This window comes from Mastacembelus armatus, chromosome 20, assembly GCF_900324485.2.
Source record: "Mastacembelus armatus chromosome 20, fMasArm1.2, whole genome shotgun sequence".
Classification (NCBI taxonomy): domain Eukaryota; kingdom Metazoa; phylum Chordata; class Actinopteri; order Synbranchiformes; family Mastacembelidae; genus Mastacembelus; species Mastacembelus armatus.
The window spans coordinates 18,036,898-18,058,650 of NC_046652.1; the positions used below are offsets into that span (position 1 = coordinate 18,036,898).

Sequence of the window (21,753 nt, forward strand, 5' to 3'; positions counted from 1 at the left end):
GGGTCTGCCCTGGACAGATGGCCAGTCTTATCACACACACAAACACACACTCACATTTACAGCTACAAGAAATATATAAAACCATATAAAGCAAATCTCAAAGCAGAGCAATTTTATTTGTGTAGCATATTTTCCATATAGAGGCAATTCAAAATGAAGCCAAATACATCATTAAAAAAAAGAAATGGCACGGAAACATTAGATGCAATCTAAAAAAAATATATATATATAAGGTTTAACATGAGACCTGACAAGTTTGTTGACGTTACAGAGAATTTTATAAGTGAAAGCACATTGTTTAAAACAAGTGAAAAAAAAAAAACTTTTAGTTTTAAAAATGTGTAGAGCAAATCTAATCTGACAGCAGTGAGCAGCATAAGGTCAAAACACTATTTCACCATGTTTAGTTTATACTGTGGGCACCAGCAGCTGACCAGGACGCCCAACAGGACACTCAGACAGATCACTGATACGTTTTTGGTCCAGACCTTTAACAGAAACTTGGAGACAATAAGCAGAGCTTTAAATTCAATTTTCCGTTTAACCGGAGGCAATCTAAGAACTGGGGTAATGTGTTCCTTTGTCTTGTTGTTTCAAACATTACAGTGCTTCTATTGTGGCTGCAGCATTTTAAACGAGCTGTAAATGTATAATGGTGGAGCTGGGGAGGCCAGGAGCTTTTATAATAGTCCACTCTATAAGAAATTAAAGCGTGATTACGTTTTTAAGGTTAAGTTTTTAACTCGCCAGGATGGCGACATTGTTCCTGCTTCTACTGTTACTTTGTTCCTGCCACTGACACAGAAATCCTCATCTGAATGTCTGAATTATTTCAAGTCTTTTTTTGTTGCAGCCAATCTTCTTTATCAAGGCACTGACACAGAAGGTAAATTGGACTAGACGGATCAGTCATCTGCATGAGCACAAAACTGATTAAAATCTGTCAAAAATATAACGTCCATATTAAGACGATGCATCACTTACTGACAGTTCTGTACCTCACTGGAATTAATTTAGACATGAAGCCATTTTTGTTGCAGAAGGTAGAAAATTTAAACTAGCAGAAGATATTTTCAAGTTTTTGATGGGAAATAAACATGCAAACATTCCATTATTTGGCTTTAAAGAACTGCAGTGTGGTATTTGTTACCATATCTAGAGTGGCAAATAAGGCACAAGTGCATGTCCATTAATAATAGAGAGAGAGGACAACCCAAGTCTGCATAACTGAGTTGTAGAGATGGAGTTTCTCTTTGTAAGTTGAAGCTGATGTTTACTTTTCTCCTTCGTTCTTTTGTCTACTGATATGATACTGATGTGGCATTTCTTCATGATGCTTTCTGTTTGCCAGAAATACACACTTGACGTAAACATGCATACAATTCACAGGAAACTACCCCACGTTGTCTTTGGTAATGTGTATGCAATTAATATGTAAAGTAACTGGCACACTTTGCAGAGAAAAGTAAATTAAAAACCAACATCGTAATTTATAGAAGTGCCAAAATGCCATGAAATCTGTAATCAGACAATTTTCCAGTTATCATCCAGTTTCAGATTCATACTCTGAGGTACAAACAGCTCTGGGTTCAGCACATCAAACACATATTGCAGTTTCCTAAGTGAAAAGAAATAAAAACATCCCCTGCAGGAAACATGCATCTAGAATTTGCTGATATTTAGTGGAATCCATTCTTCCTCCTTTTCCCAGTAAACTATTTGTGCATGAGTGTTTTTTCTTTACTTAACCCTAATACATTAACAATTAAACAAAGGCAAAGGTTTAGGCTCTGTGAGCTGCAGGGGTTATGTTTAGGTCTTTTCACTTAAAAAGTAGACAAAATAAATTTGCCAGGTGGTGCTTTGCATAAATCTGTCACTAAATACCTGATTGTTGTGGTGCATAGGGAAACACATGCAAGAATAACCATATAAAAATATATACTCTAGACGCCAGCAGTACATGCAAAGCAGCCTGTTTACCTATCAAACTATGCTAATAGCACTAATGTAATAATTTCTCTAAGCATGTAAATGTTATACGTCGAGGAACCACAAATCCACGCTAGACTTACTCATACAAGGTTCCATTCATTTTCTGACACCATGTCTGATTTCAATTAGTACCACAAAAACACTGAAGACGTAAATACTTGAGGACCTAGTATCTTATATATTCTAATTATGTTCTAATTAAACACATTTTAAAATGAAGAAAAATGAATTAATGGGTGCAGAAATACTAACAGCTAAAAGGAGAACACAGATGTTAATGACTTCAACTTGATCTATTTGACACAGAAAAGGAGCTTGGTCAACAGTGCACTCACGGTGCATTGTGTGTGGTTAGTTGTCTTCAAACAATCATCATGCTAACATTAAAATGTGCTCTGTCTAGTAATGTAATGAGATTAGCCTAGCTCTGCTTTGTGTCTGCAGGAGGCAAAATTATCTGTTTGGTTTCTTCATTTCAAAATCAGATGGTCCCTGCAGCGTTTGGAACAGGATTGGGATTAGGATTGGGATTAGGATTGGGATTGGGATTGGGATTGGGATTGGGATTGGGTGGACTCAACTTCATCTTATTGAAAAAGTCCACCAGCTGACCCGGAACTTCTGCCAACACACTCTTTGCCAGTGCTTCCCGGGGAGCCTGAGGTGTAAAAGGAGTTTAATAGTATAAAACAATGAAAACAACAATAAGGGTCACAGTTTAACTGATTATTCATTATGTGATCAGTATCACTGTTGATTTAATCAGATAAAAGTTGAAAGTCATGCAGATGGAAACAGTTTAAAAGGAAAATTCCTCTCTTCCACCCTAAACGGACGAGTAATTTCATCACACTTTGTCTCTCACTTTTTCTGGTGTCCTCCAGAGGATTTTGTGGTATTGTTCTGCCTGTGCTGAAAACACCTTGACATTATGTTGTTTTACTTCACCTACATAGCAATTAGAATTTGTGAGTAAATGATAAAATACCTGAACCTACAACTACAAATCACATCACCAACTAGTTTAATCCATCTAGAGAAGAGTTTTCCCCATTAAAAAGAGCCCGTTTCAGTCACCAGTGCTACAGAGCGTCAGAAAAGGTACAGTAGGGCTCATTGTGCCATCTTTCTCAGTCAGCACTGGTGATTAATCTTGAGCAAGACGGAAGAAAGACAACAGAATTATGAACGATCGCTACATCTGATTATTCATGCAGTAATTCAGCAAGACAGTTATTTCAGAGGGACCAAGCAAACACTAGTAGGGTTTTATAGCTACAATATTTGGGGTGCCCCTATGAGGGTTTGGGATCGTGGGGGGGCTTCAGTTTAAATAAACTGAAGAAGGAGGCAACTTGCTGTGGTAATTCTGCCAATACACTTTGGGCAAGAGCCTGGCTGGGTGCCTGAAAAGAGATAGATACACAAGGCACAAGCTAAGTGAACTGAGGGCTCGGAATCGCTCGGTTTGGAAACGTAGAGTGGTGCTGGATGACAAAACTACTCTGATTATATTTGCAGTTCTGAGGCCAGTCAAACTGAGAAGTATACAGAGATACGTTTACAATAAAGTGTGCATGCAGTTTTTATAGCAATGGTTTGGCTTGTGATGAAAAATCAGCTGAAATCACAGCAAACAGAAATTGCATTTCAGTATTTAACAATGCAGAGACCAGATTTATAAGGTGTCAAAATGTTACTTACATTCTGGAACTGCCTGAACGGGACAAACTGCACGATGTCCCGCAAGGCAGCCTCGCCTGTCTGAGAACGCAGGCATCCATTGTCGCCGTCCAGGAACTCCATGGCACTGAAGTCTGCCCCCCCCACTCCAACTATGATGATAGACATGGGCAGACGAGAGGCGTTGACGATGGCGTTGCGGGTCTGATCCATGTCTGTGATCACTCCGTCGGTGATGATGAGCAGAACAAAGTATTGCTTCAGGTGGAAGGTAAAAACACAGGCAGAAGAGCAACAATTAAATGGTTATATTATATTATATTAGCCTGTCTCACTGGTACTGCAGCACCCCCCCACACCAACCAATCCCTAAAAACAGTCTGCAATGCCATGTGTCATCACACCTGGACCCCAGTCCTCGACAGCCTAACTACACTGATGTGGGACAAAATATAGTTTCTATAGCATCAAAGAAAATGAACAGCATTAGTGCAAAATCAATAACATTTACTGTCACATATCAGACTAAAGCTTTTACTGTGAAGCTTTATATTTTGAGGTTATTTCATCAGCTAGAACAATGTGCTCACTCTTTGCTACGTAGTTTCAGCTAAAAGACTAACAATGATTTGTCTTCCTTTGCAATTAAATGACTGTTTGAAAACTATTCAATCTTTTTAACATAAAGAGTATTCACCCAGGCCCATCAGCCTCTGGGTATGAGAGCTTACATTCATTTCTTTTGGGAAACACTCACTGATGCAGTGGTCTGCTGAAGAGCTTGGCTAGCAAAGCACGCCACGTGGTTGATGATAGGGGAGAAGTTGGTAGGACCGTAGAGTTTGACCTGGGGCAGACAGATCCTGTAGGCCTCTACCACACCTTCAATACCTGAACACACGAACAGTGTCAAGACTTGTATCAGCACATTGCAAACTCAATACTACTGCTTATTAAGTTACACATATCCTTAGATAATATTTGTTTAAACAGTCTGAAAATGTGTCTAAATTAACCTACAGTGCAATGATTTATGAACACACCTGTACAAAATGGACTTGATGGGTTGAAATTGAGAGGAAACTCATGGGAAACCTGTAACACAATATCATCAGACGTTGCTTTCTGTGCAAAACCAGCATGTGACCTTTCAACCTGAGTCAAACTGAACACAAACAGTCTGGTCTTTTCATTCAATATTTAAATGCAGGCTTTACCTGCCATGTGGGAGGGATCTGGGCTCCAAAGCCAAAAGCGGGAAACAACTTGTCACTGCAAAGGAAAGATAACCATTAGTACATGAGTGACATGCAAAGCTACAAAAAATAAAACGCAAGCTACATGGAGTTAGAATCTAGTAAAAAGTAAAGCTAGATGGGGTTTAGTTTTCTGTCATTGTCTGGCCTCAGACATTTAGAAAAGATTTTTAGACTATAACTACTGGGGAACTCTGCTATGAGGATGTCTTCAAAGCTTTCAAAGTTGGAACAAACGTGCCAGAAAGACAATAGTGTATATGTGACACGTACATACCTGTCATAGTCCTGGATGACGGTGCCCACCGACCAGATAGCAGTCAGGTACTCATTGACACCCTGAGGGCTAATGTAATGCAGAGACTGCGGAGACTTTGGGTCCCCGTTGGAGCCTGTGAAGTCGATGGCCACCTGCCAAAAAAATCCAGAAAGGCAATGAATGCAAAAAAAAAAAAAACTGATTCTAATATTAAGTTTATTGGTGAATCAAGAATACCCAGAGCTTACAGTGAAATTGATCTGAGAGCCTCCCATGATATAATCCAGGAATGTATACTCCTTCACCACCTAAGACATAAAACACTAGTTTTAGGTCGAATATGTAAAATTGCCATTTGGAGCCTTAGTGTTAAAATGTGAGAACAAACAGGAAATACTGTGCTACTGTAAAGGTGTTATTTCCCATACCTGGCATAGCTTCACACTCACAACACCAGAGTTCTTATAGCCTTTCTTCTTCTGTTTCTTTTTACTGTTGATGCATTCAAACTCTGCCTGAAGAGAAAACAAAAAAGGGAACTTGTGTTAATGTCTGCATAGCACAGGGTAATATGATGTATAATTCAAAATAAGTAACCAGGTACAGGTCATGGTATATTATTAGATTTACAACACTGTAAACAGAAGCTAAGCTAAGCTAAAGAAACTGAAGTGCTTAGCTGGAAGTTGTAGGTTGTTTAATCCACCACAGTCAAACCATAGAACAATTTAAATGAAAAACCAGATTAAATAAAAGTAACAAGAATAACGTCGGTCTGATCAAAACCATGAAAACATTTGAAACATTGCTCATTATACCAAACCATGTAAACACACCCACACACAGTCATACCGGGGAATGTCTCGATGCTTCTTGGAGACGTTTCATTGTTGTTTCAAAGGTTCCAATGAGATCATGTGAGCCATCATCATCATAGTCGTAACACTCAACCTGGAAAAAGGTAAATCACATGGTGACGCAGTTTCCTCTGGCAAATCATAAACCTGTCACACAGAGGAAAACCACTCTTCAAGGGGTCAGTTCACCCAAACTACCACAGACTTGGCTGAAAATCATTCCGAGAAAGCGTACACAAACAAACACTGCTGCATGTTTTAAATGGTAAATATAATGTTCTTACAACATTTTTTCAACTTTGGGTAAACTGAGTCTTTATGTTCATGGCATAGGGAAGTGAAAACATAAAGAAGTGAGGTTCAAAGACCACTTCATGTAACAACAGTACTGTACTAGACAGACGCTGGCAGAAGAATAAGTGTAGGTTCTGACAGATACTTTTTATGAGAAGAGTGAGCTGGATGAAGGAAACCTGGAGCGCTGAAGAGGTGCATTGTATTTTTCCTATACAATTCCACTCACACACTTCACCCATTAAAAGTGATGGTAAGATGAAAAAAGACAGACGCTGCAATGCTGTGATTAACTCACTTGTTCTGTACGGTTGGAAACGGCTTCCTTCCTGACATGTTTGCTTCAGGAGTTAAAAAAAATATACATCATCAAGCCTGGACTGCGTACACTAAAAGCAGTTCATATGCTTGGAAATGTCTGAGAGGGCGATCCAACATAATTACACCAAGCATGAAAATAAAAAGTGACACTGAGGTCAAACCAATGCAATTTATAAGTGCAGTCATTCCGGTTGTGCAAGTTTTTTGTTATGTAAACATTATGTTGACAATATATATATATATATATATATATTATATCATACTTTTACTGGTTTCTCCATGTCTCCTCCACAGAGAGACTGCAAGGGTATTTTGAATGGTTTCCATGTTGGATTCAAGTTGTTTTTCACCACCTGAAGAGAAAAGAAACAATTATACTAATGAAGAATCCCAAATCACAGTGTACATTGTGATCTACCCTTAGTCTTTTGACGATTTATTACTTATGTCATGAACATCTCTAGGGGCTCATTCAACAAGCCAACGTACAGGACGAGAAACATGTTTGTCCTTGTACAACAGGTAGGAACCCAACAAAGCTAAAGGAAAGCTCTTGTGTTGTGGAGCAGCTGGGATTTGCTCACTTCTTGCTCCTTTTCTACCAGCACTGACCTCGCTCTAGCACCAGCTCCGAAATAGCACATAGTACGTGTTGGTCGAACAGGATGTGACTTTCCAAACAAACTAAGGCCTCACTGCTTTGTGTAATATCTCAGTGACTTTATATAAACAATTTCACCTATGTGGATGGAGACATTTAATTTAAAAATATTTATTTGAAGTATCCTCTGAGTTTTTTTTTTAAAAACCTACAGCCTAACAAGGCACGTTCACAACCTGCCTTGTTTGTTTGGACTTCTGTTTGGTTTTGCAGTAAATTCCCTTTTCAGCACTTACGTCATGTTGTGCTGCTCACAACAGACGAGGGTTCGCTCCCTTTTGTGCATTTAGTGGTTCAGCTCTTTTTATTATGAGCAGTTTTGGACATTCAGCATCTTCTAAATTGTCCAGGTAAAGTTCCAACAGCAGGAATCACCTCAGCCTACTGGCCAGCAGCAGGCAGCATCATGTGACAGACATGCAAACAACTAGTAGCAGACTCCAGACTGGCTGACACTGATTTGATTATCTGTGTTGCATGGGCCTGTTCTGCTGCTGCAAGTGTAACACACAATACAATAGTTGGACCGTGCACTGACGTCAGTTTAAAAAAAAAAAAAAAGCTTGCTCTCTAGCACGAATGCCAAACTCTGCCTAAGATCACAGGGTGTTCCAAAATCACATCAGGCTGTTTGTCAAGCCAATTCTCCCCCACAGTAACAGGCTCTATGCACTTAGAGAAAAAACTAGAGGAAAACAATCAAAAACTTAAAAGAAAATCACTGCACACATAATTGGGTGAACCCAATTGTTTTATTTTATTAACCCTTAGTGATGACAGGAGAGCTATACTGAGAGTCATGTATTTACCTCTGTCCTGTGAGCCAGCTGCCACCCAGTTTCTGTCTGCTTGTAGAACTCCAGGTAAGGGTCAGACTTCCCAAAAAAATCCTGTAAAGAGAGATAGGAATGAAACACGTTAAGTCAAATGCATCTGAATCCATATAAATGACATTTTAAAATGAAAATAATAATTTCCTCTACCTTGTTATCTAATTTTCTTGCTTCCACTTCGAAATTCACCACCCTGTTATCTTTTATTTCTTCTGCACTGACCTAAAGCAGATCAGAGGAAAAGATAAACAAAATGAGGTAAAATAAACACATTATATTTCACTTTCAGTTCCTCTCTGCCACTCACTGTGATGGTCCCTTTTCCTGCAGGTGTCTTGTTCTTCAAGACAAGTGGTCGGGTCAGTTTTTTACTAGACACAACCTACAAGCAAGAAAGAAATAAAAGAGAGAGAGAGTATTAAAAAAAATAGAATTTGTTTGTTCGACCTGCACTGAAGTGGATGAGCACAACAGAGCAGCCTCCAGGGCGCAAGGCAAGTACATAACAAACAACATTATCATGCAATCAGCAGAATGGACATCTGAGGTTAAATTACACAGCAAATGTTTATCAGGAGCAACATAGTGAAACAGTGGTATTGTTGTTGCAGGACAGTGCACTTATCGGTCTGATTACACTGTGACATCAGTTTTTCTTCTGAAACACTCAACACACCACAAAACCCAACAGTCACAAGAGAGTGTATTTGTTTTCAAGTCTAGCAGCTAAAGGAAAGCTGTATCCAAACAACTATTGTGTCTGGAGTCATGCTGGTCCAGAATAAGAGAAGACTTTACCTGGCCCAAGGTGCACTCTAGTTCCCCCAGGAAGTCATCATCACTCAGGTCGATAGTCTTGTTGTCGATGTCATAAATGCCGAACTTCAGTTTCTGTACTATTTCGAAATAGTAGTCGATGACAAACCTCTTTGCAAACTTTGGTTTGAGGCAATTCTGGACTTTCTCAGTGCGATCCACCTGTTGGGAAACACTGTGTTATTTTAAGAAAAAGACTATTGCTTGTGCACTGAATCAGGGAAATAAACATGATGGGTGTGACTGCTGCTTCAGGCACAAACACAAACACAACACAACTAAATCTGGTGATAATGGTGCTGTCAGATGGCATAACTGCCACACCCAGAAACATCTACGGCTTGAAATATGCTCATTACCTGGAAGGCGTGCAGCCAAGTGAGCTAATGTTGTCTGACAATATTCACACCATGGAGCTGTAACCACACACTTTTTAAGTCACAGTAATGATGGCCCAGTGTCCACAGTCAGAACAGTCAGCAAGTGTATTTGCTTTTCAACTTACTTATGGATTTAATCCACCAGTACCTCTTTCTTCTCCTACACTGACTGGGTGTGGTGGAACAAAGTGTTCGCACAACCTGACTTAGTATCGTACAGGTGATGTTATTTCTGCCAAGCAGACACCCCCTGGTGCCTACGGGGGTCAGCTGCAGGGTCATCAGCTGGTGTTCACTGGTGTTTAGGCCCCTACCCAGTACTTCCTGCGGCTGAATGGGGGCGCCTCCGTGCCAGTCCCTGCAGCTGACCCTATTTTGAAGGTGTACCCCATCTAAAATCGCCCCTGGTGAAACCAGACAAAACCGCTTACTGACCTCATACCACTGCGAATTAGAGCTGCTCATCAACAGGACACACAGGGGGTCCGACTTGGACCCGATGTCTTTGTCCAAGAGGTTTTCGCAGGACACAGTGAGCTCCACCTTGGTGACACACTGAGCTGCCATGTTTGACCCTAAAGAAAGACAACACAGACAGGGACATCATGTAAATGCATTAACTGAGCAGCGTGTAACATGTGCACTAGTTAGACTGAAACATGGATGGCTCATGGGTTAGTTCCCAAGATGGAAACCAGTCCAGGGTGAAGTGAAACCAACTCAGGACTGTGGGTCCCAAGACCCTCACCCTGTTTACATAACACAATCCACCTAATGAGCCCATTCAGGCTAAAGGGTGGAGGATAAAGTTCCCTACCAGCTTCCCCTCAGACTGAAGGAGCCACTTGGATTTCGACCTAAAAACCACAAGTCCAGATGTTTCTAATTATCAACAGCGGTTAGCCAAGCTAGCTAACACCATTAGCTTCGCGAAACTGCACAAAACCCATCGGCGCCTTGTTTAAAAGTATCCAGGCGAACCAGTGACTGATTACCGGGGGCAGTGTGACCGGATAAGGTTTACTGAAGTCCTGTGGGTGGGCAGCAGAGTACACATTTAACGTTAGCAGGTAACGCCAACAAACAAGCAGCGGAGCTAACGGAAGCTAGCGGAGCAGGCTAACGGGTGCAGCTAGCTAGCTAACTCGTAAACGTTGAGCTAACAAACTTAAACGCTGCTTGAGTCAAACTTACCTTTGTTGGTGTCACACACGATAAAGGACTCAACGGGTTCAGTCGGGACTACAACCGGGTCCGGTGTCGTGTTCTGTGGTCCTCTCTGCTCCCTGAGCTCAGCCTTCAACCTGCGAGGACTAAAGTTAACGCCCACACGGAGCCGAGCTGCACCTTCAAATATCGATAATCACATTAATCGATAATTCATTCACTTCATTATCATTTTAATTTGGGTCTTCATGACATGTTTTTTTAACCCATTAGAAAACTGAACAAAAGGGTAAATGTTATATCCCAAGCCTTAGGAGTAGGTAGCTGGCTCAGCTATGGGTGGATTAGAGACCCAGAGGCAAAACACTTAAAAGTCAATAAAAAAAAAGAGACAAAACATTTAAAATGGGTTGAATATAAACACAAGCTGATTGTAAATCATGTGGCCTTAACATTTCTGTGCCCAGTGTCTTAGTCTGTCCATGTCTCAACATGAAGCAACTTGAAAACGGCTTGTACAACAGAAACTGCAAACATCTGTTGGTTAAATGCTTCAGGCCATAATCTTGTGGGATTATGGGATTAAATCTGAGCCTATGACAGATTTAAGTCGTCTTTTATCTGGAAGGACATATAGTGTATCTGTGAGATGGAGAAGCCCAGCATTCAAGTAACAACAGGTATTATGAAACTTGACTTTTACACCTTTTTCTTACTTTCGTTCAGTTACAACATGGGACCAAACAGCTACAACACGGGCACAATTCCTGACCCCATTTTTTTCAGCTTTTATTATCATTTCAGCATTTTACATCCAATGGTTGATCTTAAATTATACAAAGCACATTTGTAAGTCAGTTATCCGTTTGTCAAAAATATTGTCATGACATGAAATCATTGTAATTAATCTAGTTATATGATATAAAAACAATTTTAATTAAAATAAGGCTGTTGTGTAGGTCATTTCTAGCATAACAGACAAAATACTGATAAAATGGAAGCCCAACACAAAGGCACATGCATTACAAGGTTATGGCAATCAGTTAACAATGGATATACGGTACATACACTCTTAGTAAAGTTAATCTGAGCCAGTTTCATCATATTTTGCAACTACTTAAGACTGAATTTCTAACGTACATTGATGTAAACATGCACTTTCCCAGATGAGGTTCTCCACTGACAATTAAACGATATTATTTATAACATTCATATGGAAGAACCGAGTTGTAGGTTATGTCGAATCAGTTATGAGTCTGAACTTAAAGAAAAGGAAACTGACAGAAGTACAAAATAGCAGCAAGAGCACACATATTTCAGATATACTTTTTTTTTTGTACTGTTAATTGTACAAAACATATTAATTTATACAAAGACATGAACCCATTAAGTTCTTACATGTAAACATTAATGAAGCACCTGAACAGTTTACCTGGAGATATATGCTTCGATATACATTTCAATTCCAAGATCAACATAGAAGTGTGAAAGTTAACTGTGATTTGGAGAGACTGGGTGAAACATAGTGAAGCACAGATTAAGAAGCAAAGCCCTTTGATTTGGAGTTTCTGACTGGCATAATAAAATAAAATAGCATGACTGTTATCAGTCATTATTCATGTTATAAATGAAATGTGAAGATATTCTGCTTTTAACAATCGGTCCATAGCAACACATCATGACCGCTATAAACAATGGAAGGATATGAGATATAGGTAATACACTTAGGTGGATAGAACATGATAGAAAACGACCTAAACCGAGTCGAGTAGAGCCGAGTAGTGCTAGAACTGTGTAATGGGAAAGCGGCATTAGAAAAAGGAACAACAAATGCATTGAAACAAGGTGTGTCACTGGGGGGACGCTGATGCTGCAACCTCAGGTGGATCTGTGTCGCCCTTGGGTGGCCTCAAACTCATGGTGCTAAAGAAGCCCTTCACCTGACCTGGAACTTCTGCCAAGACGTTCTGAGCAAGCATTTCTCGAGGACACTAAAAAGAGAGGAGATGAACAAACTGAGCTACTTTACAGGGATCTAAAATTCATGTACCTGTGAATCAAATGAGGGGAACAGGGCGGCAGCTGGGGTTGCTCCTACATTAAGGAGGACTTGGTTCACTGGGGGGCTTCAGACCAAATAAACTGAAAAAGGAGGCCACTTGGTCAGGCAACTCTGCCAATACGCTTTGAGCAAGGGATGCAGTGCCTTCCTGGAATAAGATGTGCAGACGTTCAGATGTATGCATTACTCAAGGATTGAAATAAAAATGGGAGGCGCATGCCCCAGAAGACTTTGCTTTATAGTGTATCTTACATTTTGGAACTGCCTGAATGGCACAAACTGCACAATATCCCGCATGGCAGCCTCGCCGGTAGCAGAGCGCAGCAATCCATCGTCTCCATCCAGGAACTCCATGGCACTGAAGTCTGCCCCCCCCACGCCAACTATGATGATAGACATGGGCAGACAAGAGGCGTTGACGATGGCGTTGCGGGTCTGATCCATGTCTGTGATCACTCCGTCGGTGATGATGAGCAGAACAAAGTATTCCTGGAAAACAACACAGAGACTGGATTGTTTCTTTTCAGCTCAGTTTTCCATGTTTAGTTGCTTCTGCCAAACCAAAACCGCAATAACAAAAATTTGACTTCCTTAAACTCACAGAGGCAGTTTTCTGCTGCATGGCCTGCCTGCCGAAATGGGCTACATGGTTGATGATTGGGGAAAAGTTTGTGGGGCCATAAAGCTTCACCTGAGGCAGACACTGCTGGTAGGCATACACCACACCCTCAATGCCTAATAACACACACACACACACACACACACACACACACACACACACACACAGGGATGAACACTCATATAGTACATGCTGAGTAAACTTCAACACAATTGGACAACCCTAAAAGGATGATAGGACTAGGACAAACTGCAGAGCAATTCAAACACAGCTCATGACCCACCTACAGTAAATGTCCTATTAAACATACTGTACCTGTGTGAATTCACAATGGCTCCAGTCTCTCATTACCTGCACAAAAAGGATTTGATGGGTCGAAGTTGATGGGAAATTCATGGGAGACCTGAAATCATGAAACAGGTTAAGCTGATTTCTGTGCCAACTGGGCTGATCAATCCAAGGCACATTTTGTCAGGTGTTGGAGAGTCTAATTATAATACTGACAAAGGCCAAAACAAATATTAAAGTATATGTTTTACTGAAACCGACAATCACCTGCCATGTAGGAGGAATCTGGGCTCCAAAACCAAAAGCAGGAAACATCTTGTCACTGCATAAAGGAAGTGAAGAAAGTGCTTCTGTCAGTGTACATGTACAGGTACTAAAAATCAGAACAGAATTATGGGATACATCATTCAGACTCAAGAGGAAATCATTTGATTATAATGTCCCTTACAGCTTCTTTTAGACATGACTGGGAAATTATGGAAAAGCTCAAAGTGAATTTTACATCATGTTCATCGTTTATCATGATCAGAGAGCCAATTCAATATCGAACCGTCCACAAGCCCTGAAGGACACGACATTAAAGCTCTGGTTTGTTTCTCCTGAGCTCTTCACTCATTTTACTGGAAATGCACGTGTCTTTCCATGCAGCTGTAACGAACACTGAAAGTACAGTGAGAAAATGCTGGTCTGGTTTCTTTGGCTCTAGTTGCACTGTGATACTGCTGTTTCTACACTCATATAATAAGCATCTGCAGCGCATGACTGAACTGTTTCATGGTATCCCCTAAAGGGGCAGGCTGTACTGTCACCAACCTCCTTACACCCGGTTGGCTACTACACCAACTGATCTAAAAAGGATCATTTCACCCTAACACAACACCACGATCTGGAAATCAAATGGATTTCACATTAGGAGAGCTAAACTCATAGATAAGCCTAAAACTCATCGCTCTGGTGAACACACCACAAATGACATCAGTGGGTTGGAGGTGGAACGTGTGCACAGGTTTAGGTTTCTGGACGTCCTTGTTTCTGGGAACTTCACCTTCTTCTTCTTTTCAAGAATGTGCAGCAATAACGGCACTTCCTAAAAACATGAAGAGCCCTATTTTGCACTCGTACTTCGATGACTAGCTGCATTTTTAGATGTAGTAGTTAAAGCATCATCTGTGCATGCACGTTGCAAACATTTGTCATAGGTCTTCCCATTGCTGCCTCTGTCTCACCTCTCCTGACAACCGCTCCATGACCAATAGCTGATTGACCAAATATTATAATCACTTTTAATCATTAATCAGACTTCATACACAACAGTCTACTGAATTTACCTGTCATAGTCCTGGATGACATTACCCACTGCCCAGATAGCTGCCAGGTATTCATTGTAGCCCTGAGGACTGATGTAGTGAAGGGACTGAGGAGACCTGGGATCCCCGTTGGAGCCCGTAAAGTCAATAGCAATCTGGATGGAGGGGAAGCACAGATAAATATAGAGAAACATTTAGTTTGCAATTAAACATTTTCAATAATTTCAGTAATAATCACAACGATTTAAAATAGATAGAAGAAATCAGGACTCACGGTGAAGTTAATCTGGCAGCCACCCATTATGTAATCCAGAAAAGTGTACTCCTTCACTATCTGCAAGTAAATATTGGTGACAGAAAGTTCTTAGCTGTTCAAACACTCATACTGGTGTTGGACACAGGCAGTTGGAAAGACAACATGAATATCTTTCCATCTTCTATATGATTTCAAACACTAACGTAGGAGAACAAAGGTGAATCTTAAACCAGTACCTTGCACTGTTTCACAATGACAACACCGGAGTTTTTATAACCTCTCTTCTTCTGCTGCTTCTTACTGTTGATGCATCCAAACTCAGCCTGAGAAACAACAATGCAAACAACATACAAACTCATGAATATGTTCATCAAGGTTCATTCAGTACAATTAAAACCAGGAAAATATATTGTGGTCTTTGTGTTTATGTGTATCTACTGTACAGGTGTCCAGTTGTTAAGTAGTGACATACAACCTCTGTGATAAAACCATTTCGGGGTCCAGACTTTGGTTTACTCTCCTCTGTTCAGTATGCTACGGTATTATGGTTCTTGTTGTTTGACCAGACCTGAATCTAAAATCACATCAGCTGTCATTCTGTCACAAAAAGAAGGAAAAAAGAAATAGCTACAGCTGATTGGATAGATGCACTAACATAGACCAGGTGAGATGTCCAGACAGACACATAACTAAACCCTCCACAACCTCTTTCCTGTCAAAAAACAAAGGAATCAAAGGTCTCGGGCGGATGGCTGGAAGGCATGGACAGACCGCTCAGGAGGATGTCCATGTTCTTGGACAGGAAGTTGACGGCATTCAGGAGGATGGCCTCAGGACCAAACAGAAAGCCATGACCCCGAGGAGTGGCCACAAAGTCGGACAGACAGTCTGAAGCACCCTGGAAGATAACCATGGAGCTGGACAGGAAACTCAGGTCACTCAGGAGGACAACGGACGGTTTGGGGACAAAAACTAGCTCCAATGTGGCACTGATGCCTTTGACCCACTGGCAGGAACAGGGCTGACCTATAGTTGCCAGCTCCAGCCGTTGACAAGGGACAAGACCAGTGTTAAAGTGGCACAGATGGTTCTGGCTGTCAACCCACTAACAAGAACCATAACAGCATCAGAAGACACCAGCAGCAAAAGGATCTGAAGTGGTGCTGGTGGTTCCAGTCATTGGAAGGTGGAGCATAACTCCAGCAGGAACAGTTTGGAAGTGGTATCGGTGACTCCATCCATTAACCCGCCAACAAAGAACTAGAACTGGGTCAGGCAGTGGTGGTTTTGTCTCATGGCACACCACCTGGAACAAGATCAGAAGTGGCACCAGCAGGTCTTGCCGCTGACAAACCAGCAAGAACAGGATCTAAAGTGGTGTCAGAGTTCACTTATCAACCCACCAACAGAGACTGGAACAGCAGCGGCTCAGCCATTGACTCACCAACACAAGCTGGAATGGCTCTAAAGTGGCGTCTGGTTAGCATGAATGGTAGGTGCATGTACTGAGTATTGAGTATCAGGTCTGGTAATGCAATAAGTCAAGCTGAGGGATAAAACAGGGACTGAACAGGAAGTAGTGCCAAGGGAACCATGACACCGAGCTCACCGCGTAGGTTTGTGATGCCTGTTGTATTTGGCAGAGCGTGGTCTGAAAGGAGCCAATTAGTTCGTGAGATCCGCTGTTGTTGTAGTCATAACAATCGACCTGCGTAACAGAGAAAGTTGAAACAAGACAAAGTCAGTCCATTGTCTGAAAAAACAGTCATATTCAACTGACAATATAACAATACAACAGCGTGTGGACGTGAAAAGAAATACATGCCATGGGGGTGAAGCTTCAAATGTAAGGCAGCTCTACTAGTGAAATCTAATAAAAAACACACACAAGCTTTCACACTGTCAATGAGCAAAGGAGGAGCAACATCCCTGAGTGCCTGATTTAGAGCAGGCCACACATCATCATCATCATCATGAGTACTGTCAGAGACAGAGACAGGAAGGACACACAGTATGAAACCAGTTCATTTACACAACTATATGAGTCTACAGTCAGTCTACAGGACAAACATCTGACAAACCAAAGGTAATGATAGTGATCCGTCTTAATGGAAAACCTTTTGGAAAAGTGGCCCATTGGTCAACACACCTGCTGACAGAGGTGGAAGATACTTCAGCACCTTTACTCAAAAGCAGCGTTGGTGTTCCTCTGCTCAAAGCTTTCAGATCTGTTCCACAGAAACCTGGCACCACAGAGACGTGTGGTCATCACTGTGGTAGGTTCCACTCTTAGTCCCACCAACACCAATGTTTACCTCTAGAACATGTCAGCAAGGTGAAAGGTTAGACCGCCAGAGGTCATCACCGATCTTAACTATAGGATCCAAGTATTTATGGATATATATATATATATATAATATATATGTTGATAATGTACAACAATATGTTATACATGCTATAATCTCCAATGTGGTTTGTTCTGCTGTTCTATGTACACACCTGAATGAATGACAGCAGGCTGCTGTCACCGACAGACAAAGTTATTTATGACAGATGCTTTAACTTTTTTGAATGTATATGTATATACGTGTGTTTCAATATAAAATATAAATATTTGTGATCATATCACTGCCTTGGCTGAGTTCATATCCTTCTTGTATTCTGTACGTTCATTACCTGAGCCAGCTGAATTTGAGCTGAACTATAACTTTGCCTTTCCCATATTTTATGTTTTGATTCTGCTGTTTCACAAAAGGTGCTGAACTGAGCACAAAAGGTCAACAATCGACCAGGAACAGACACTGACTTTAGCAGCTACGCTCTCAAAATTTAACAGGGGAGTTAACCAATGGGCTAAATACATCAAGAACTATGTGTATTCAAGACAGATACAGATGCATCTAGGACTTTGGCCTGTTCTCTTACAGACACTGCAGCTTTCACTCACTTTACCAGTGAACTCGCCTGCACTGTTGACTGGAAGGCATCCCTTCCTGCTAAGTGTGCTTTAATGGGGTTAGAGGACGGAAACAAAAACAACACACATAAACTAATGCACACATTTCATTATGTCATTACATATATGACCCTTAGATGTTATCAAATAACTGCTGAGCCTTATCCCACGTCACCAAGTCGTACAAACGAGAGTAGAGACGAGGGGTTTTATAATTCTGCAGCTTAATAAGGGCTGAAGAGCAAAAAATACAAAAAATAGAAACAGTTCTCTCATGTGTTTAGTGACTAGTAACTTCACTGTTTTTAACTAAACCTAACTACAACTGTCTTGTCATCATCAGTGATAGCTTATCCTGTGTTTTAGTGTGTGTGTACCTTTATAGGTTTCTCCACATCTCCTCCACAGAGTGACTGCAGTGGGATACGGAACGGCCTCCACACTGGGTTTAGGTTGTTTTTCACCACCTGCACAATGACACAGATTAACAAGAGACACTTGGACCGACCGATGTCCTGCAATAAGTTATAGAACAGAACCCGAAAAAACAATCGACACAGTCGCATCAATATGTAAATGTATACAGTAAAACCTTGTAGAACCTTAGACAAAACCAGCGTGTCTGTACCTCTGTCCTGTGAGCCAGTAGCCACCCAGTCTCCGTCTGCCTGTAGAACTCCAGGAATGGGTCGGACTTACCAAAGAAATCCTGGAAATGAACAATACAGAATAAAACAGAAAACAGAAATTACCAAGTAAATACACGCTCTACACACACTACCCATATGTACAGAGTATGTGCCAAGCAAGGACCACAATAAAACGTTAATACTTCTCATTAAAGTGGGATTATTGTCTAAAATAAAAGAATCAGTACCTTTTTATCTAGTTTTCTAGCTGCAACATCCAATTCCACCACCCGGCTGTCTGTTCTTTCTTCTGCACATATCTACAAAACATGAAAGAGCCTTGTGTTGAAAACACCAGATCAATGCAAATACCACAAAGAACACGTGAACACTGAAATTCACTCCAAGTGTCATGAGCTCACAGTAATGGTTCCTTTTCCTGCAGGTCTCTTGTCCTTCATGACGAGTGGTTTGGTTAGTTTCCTTGAGGACACGATCTAAACACAAAAATCACTTCACGTCACATCACACAGGATTTTACGTATTTCAGGACATAACACACAGAGAATGAGAGGTACCGATTCATGCAGGGCTTTATTCACAGAAATGGAGGGATGGACTGTGGTTAAGATCCAAGGTACCACGGAATCTGAGGAGAACTAAACTAGGAAAGTGAAGAAACCAAATGGACAAAGCAAAACGTAGTACTAAGACCAACATTGAACGACCTGCAGTTACTAAGAGAACAACAAGAATCATACAGGAACACAAACGCTAAGCAACAGGGAACAAAATGCACAGGGGTATTTACAAGTGTGAGAAACACAGACCAGAACATGGTCGAGTTCAGAAAGAGCCCACATAATTAGCAGGAAAAAGAGAATCCAAAGGTGTGAAACACCCAGTCCTGCAAAGAGGACTAACCTGTCCCAGTGTGCACTCCAGTTCTCCCAGGAAGTCAGCGTCCTGCAGACTGCCGTTGGCGCTGTCGATATCAAGCACGCTGAACTTCAGCTTCTGCACCATCTCAAAGTAGTAGTCAACGACCAAATTCTTTGAAAACTTGGGATTTAGGGAGTTCTGGATTTTCTCTGTCCGGCCAATCTAACACAAGCACAAGTGAGACGCTCAAGATTCGTTCCTCTTCAAAGTCTTTCAGACGCTTTTATTGTCACATCATTTACTGACATTTCCAAGCAAACGGCAACTACAACTGAATGTTCTCCCTTCAAAATGTCAAGAAAAACATACTGTACATTCTCAAAGAGGCCCTCATGATGCTGGTCTCTGAGATCAGCAGTGACCTCTGGTGATTTTCACTTACATTAGTGCGTGTGTGTGTATAACCGGTTTCTTACCTCAGACCAGTGGGATCCTGAAGTGCTCATGTGGAGCACACACAGAGGGTCGGACTTTGAGAATGTGTCCATATCAAGCAAATTCTCACAGGAGATGCTCAGAGCCACCTTGGTTACACAGTCCGTGACCCTCGGACCCGGACTTCCAACTGCCGCCATCACAGCTTAGAGGACACACACACTCAGAAGAACTGACAACCATAAACACAAATAAAAATCTTACCACCCCCATAATCAGCCATGTTGTGACTCCTGTGAATCACCTGCTCTGTCCCGTGGGTTATTTAGCATCCTGTCATCCCTTTTAGTCCTCTGAGAACTGCTCAGTGGGGCCTACTCTTCATGTTTCCCTATTACAGCCACAGAAATTACCTGGACGTTCCTCACGCTTCTATGTTTTTGGGCCCATAGAACCTGCACATTTGCACCAATCTGCCCTATGTGAGCTGAATCTGCTGCTGCCAGCTGACCTCTGACCAGCTCCCCACACCCGACTGCTCGTCTGGAATTCCCATATGACACTGGACCACGATTATGAAACGACACCACGGGTAAATAAACAAAACCACTGAGCTTCTGTTTTCTTTGCTTGGGGAGGTTTCACCCACATATATAATAAACAATGCAATAAAAACTGGTATTACACAGACACACCCACTTAAAAGGTTAAACTGCTTTGTCTTTCGTTCGCCTCCGGCACTGTTCAGTCAGTCAGTCTGGTTGTTTATGTGAATGTAAATATCAAACTGCACTTTGTCTTGTCTCTTGGTTTCCTTCACAGGTTAATGTGCCGGCTTTCTCCTTTACCTTCATGTTCTTGAGAAGGAGGCCAGACTGGGTCCTTCAAGCACCGATACTTATGAAAGTATTTGTGTTGCTTTTAACACCATGCAACAATAACTGGACCCAAATAATCACATTAATGAAAGCAAGTCATAAGTGATGTCCTATGGGGAAAATGTCTTTTGGACCAGTGCCATGTAAACAGTGGTTCCCAGCCCTGGTCCTGAAGGACCCCTGCCCTGCTTCTTTTCCAACTATCCCTGCACTTCCTGCTTCTGGTTGGCTGAACACACCTGATCCAGGTAGTCAGCTGAGGGTAAATGTCTGAGAGAAACCTTCAGACTGACAGGAAAACCTTTTTACTGGGGTGCGCGGTGTTTTGGACAGGCACCGCCACAGCCACCGACAGGGGCACCAATTAATTCGCCACCAGTTAGACTGTAACACCGCCCCCAGAAAGACTCTCAGGTCTCTGGCTTTTAAAGAACCTCGATAATCTGCAGAAATAGACCTAATTACTATCAACGAACACCATTTCCCACTACTTCCGTTTTACTTTACCGTGTAACAAAAACACAAATAAAACACTGAGCACTTTATCCGAGCTGAGAGTCCGTCCGTTTAACGAGCACCAGCCAATAGATCCTTTATCTGGGTTTGCATTTTGCTAAAGAGACCGACAAAATAACAAACTGACTCTTTATTTTGCGTTTCCTACCTGCTGATCTGACGTTAGCTCGATGTCTGTGCTGGTGTTAGCCGGAATAAAGGGGGCGGCTAGTTTTTGTGGTGGGCGGTGGCGAGTGCGCTCGTTTCCTGCTACAGGGACACCCGCCAGGCAGCAACGCACTCACCAGATTAAACACGGTGCTATGGGTGAGTTGATTCAATACAGTCCCGATCCCAGATGAGTCTGGACGGATTAGTAGTCTAACACAGGACTGACATATAATCAGACTACAGTTTATTTGTT

The 21,753-nt window shown here is 41.6% G+C and overlaps 2 protein-coding genes across 5 annotated transcripts; both read right to left on the minus strand.

Moving 5' to 3' along the window:
* Positions 1-489: 489 nt before the first annotated feature.
* On the minus strand, positions 490-10,704 carry LOC113121345 (copine-3-like). 2 transcript variants are annotated; one of them, XM_026291711.2, is made up of 16 exons: positions 10,550-10,704; positions 9,791-9,930; positions 8,958-9,137; positions 8,467-8,541; positions 8,310-8,381; positions 8,136-8,216; positions 6,929-7,018; positions 6,046-6,144; positions 5,622-5,708; positions 5,442-5,501; positions 5,212-5,345; positions 4,896-4,950; positions 4,722-4,773; positions 4,436-4,569; positions 3,700-3,936; positions 490-2,653 (listed from the first exon to the last, which is right to left on the minus strand). In XM_026291711.2, the coding sequence occupies exons 2-16, from the start codon at positions 9,920-9,922 to the stop codon at positions 2,477-2,479; spliced, it is 1,665 nt and encodes a 554-aa protein (XP_026147496.1). In that variant the 5' UTR covers positions 9,923-9,930; positions 10,550-10,704; the 3' UTR covers positions 490-2,476. The 2 variants fall into 2 exon arrangements, with proteins under 2 accessions (XP_026147496.1, XP_026147497.1); XM_026291712.1 differs by having other exon boundaries at positions 2,511-3,401.
* Positions 10,705-11,290: 586 nt separating this feature from the next.
* Positions 11,291-21,597, minus strand: LOC113121888 (copine-3-like). 3 transcript variants are annotated; one of them, XM_026292756.1, is made up of 17 exons: positions 21,499-21,597; positions 19,998-20,161; positions 19,564-19,743; positions 19,062-19,136; positions 18,888-18,959; positions 18,639-18,719; positions 18,388-18,477; positions 16,664-16,762; positions 15,291-15,377; positions 15,073-15,132; positions 14,820-14,953; positions 13,759-13,813; positions 13,555-13,606; positions 13,186-13,319; positions 12,837-13,073; positions 12,621-12,732; positions 12,373-12,513 (listed from the first exon to the last, which is right to left on the minus strand). In XM_026292756.1, the coding sequence occupies exons 2-16, from the start codon at positions 20,154-20,156 to the stop codon at positions 12,622-12,624; spliced, it is 1,626 nt and encodes a 541-aa protein (XP_026148541.1). In that variant the 5' UTR covers positions 20,157-20,161; positions 21,499-21,597; the 3' UTR covers positions 12,373-12,513; position 12,621. The 3 variants fall into 3 exon arrangements, with proteins under 3 accessions (XP_026148539.1, XP_026148540.1, XP_026148541.1); XM_026292754.1 differs by lacking the exon at positions 12,621-12,732 and having other exon boundaries at positions 11,291-12,513; XM_026292755.1 differs by lacking the exon at positions 12,621-12,732 and having other exon boundaries at positions 11,291-12,513; positions 19,998-20,188; positions 21,499-21,554.
* Positions 21,598-21,753: the final 156 nt, after the last annotated feature.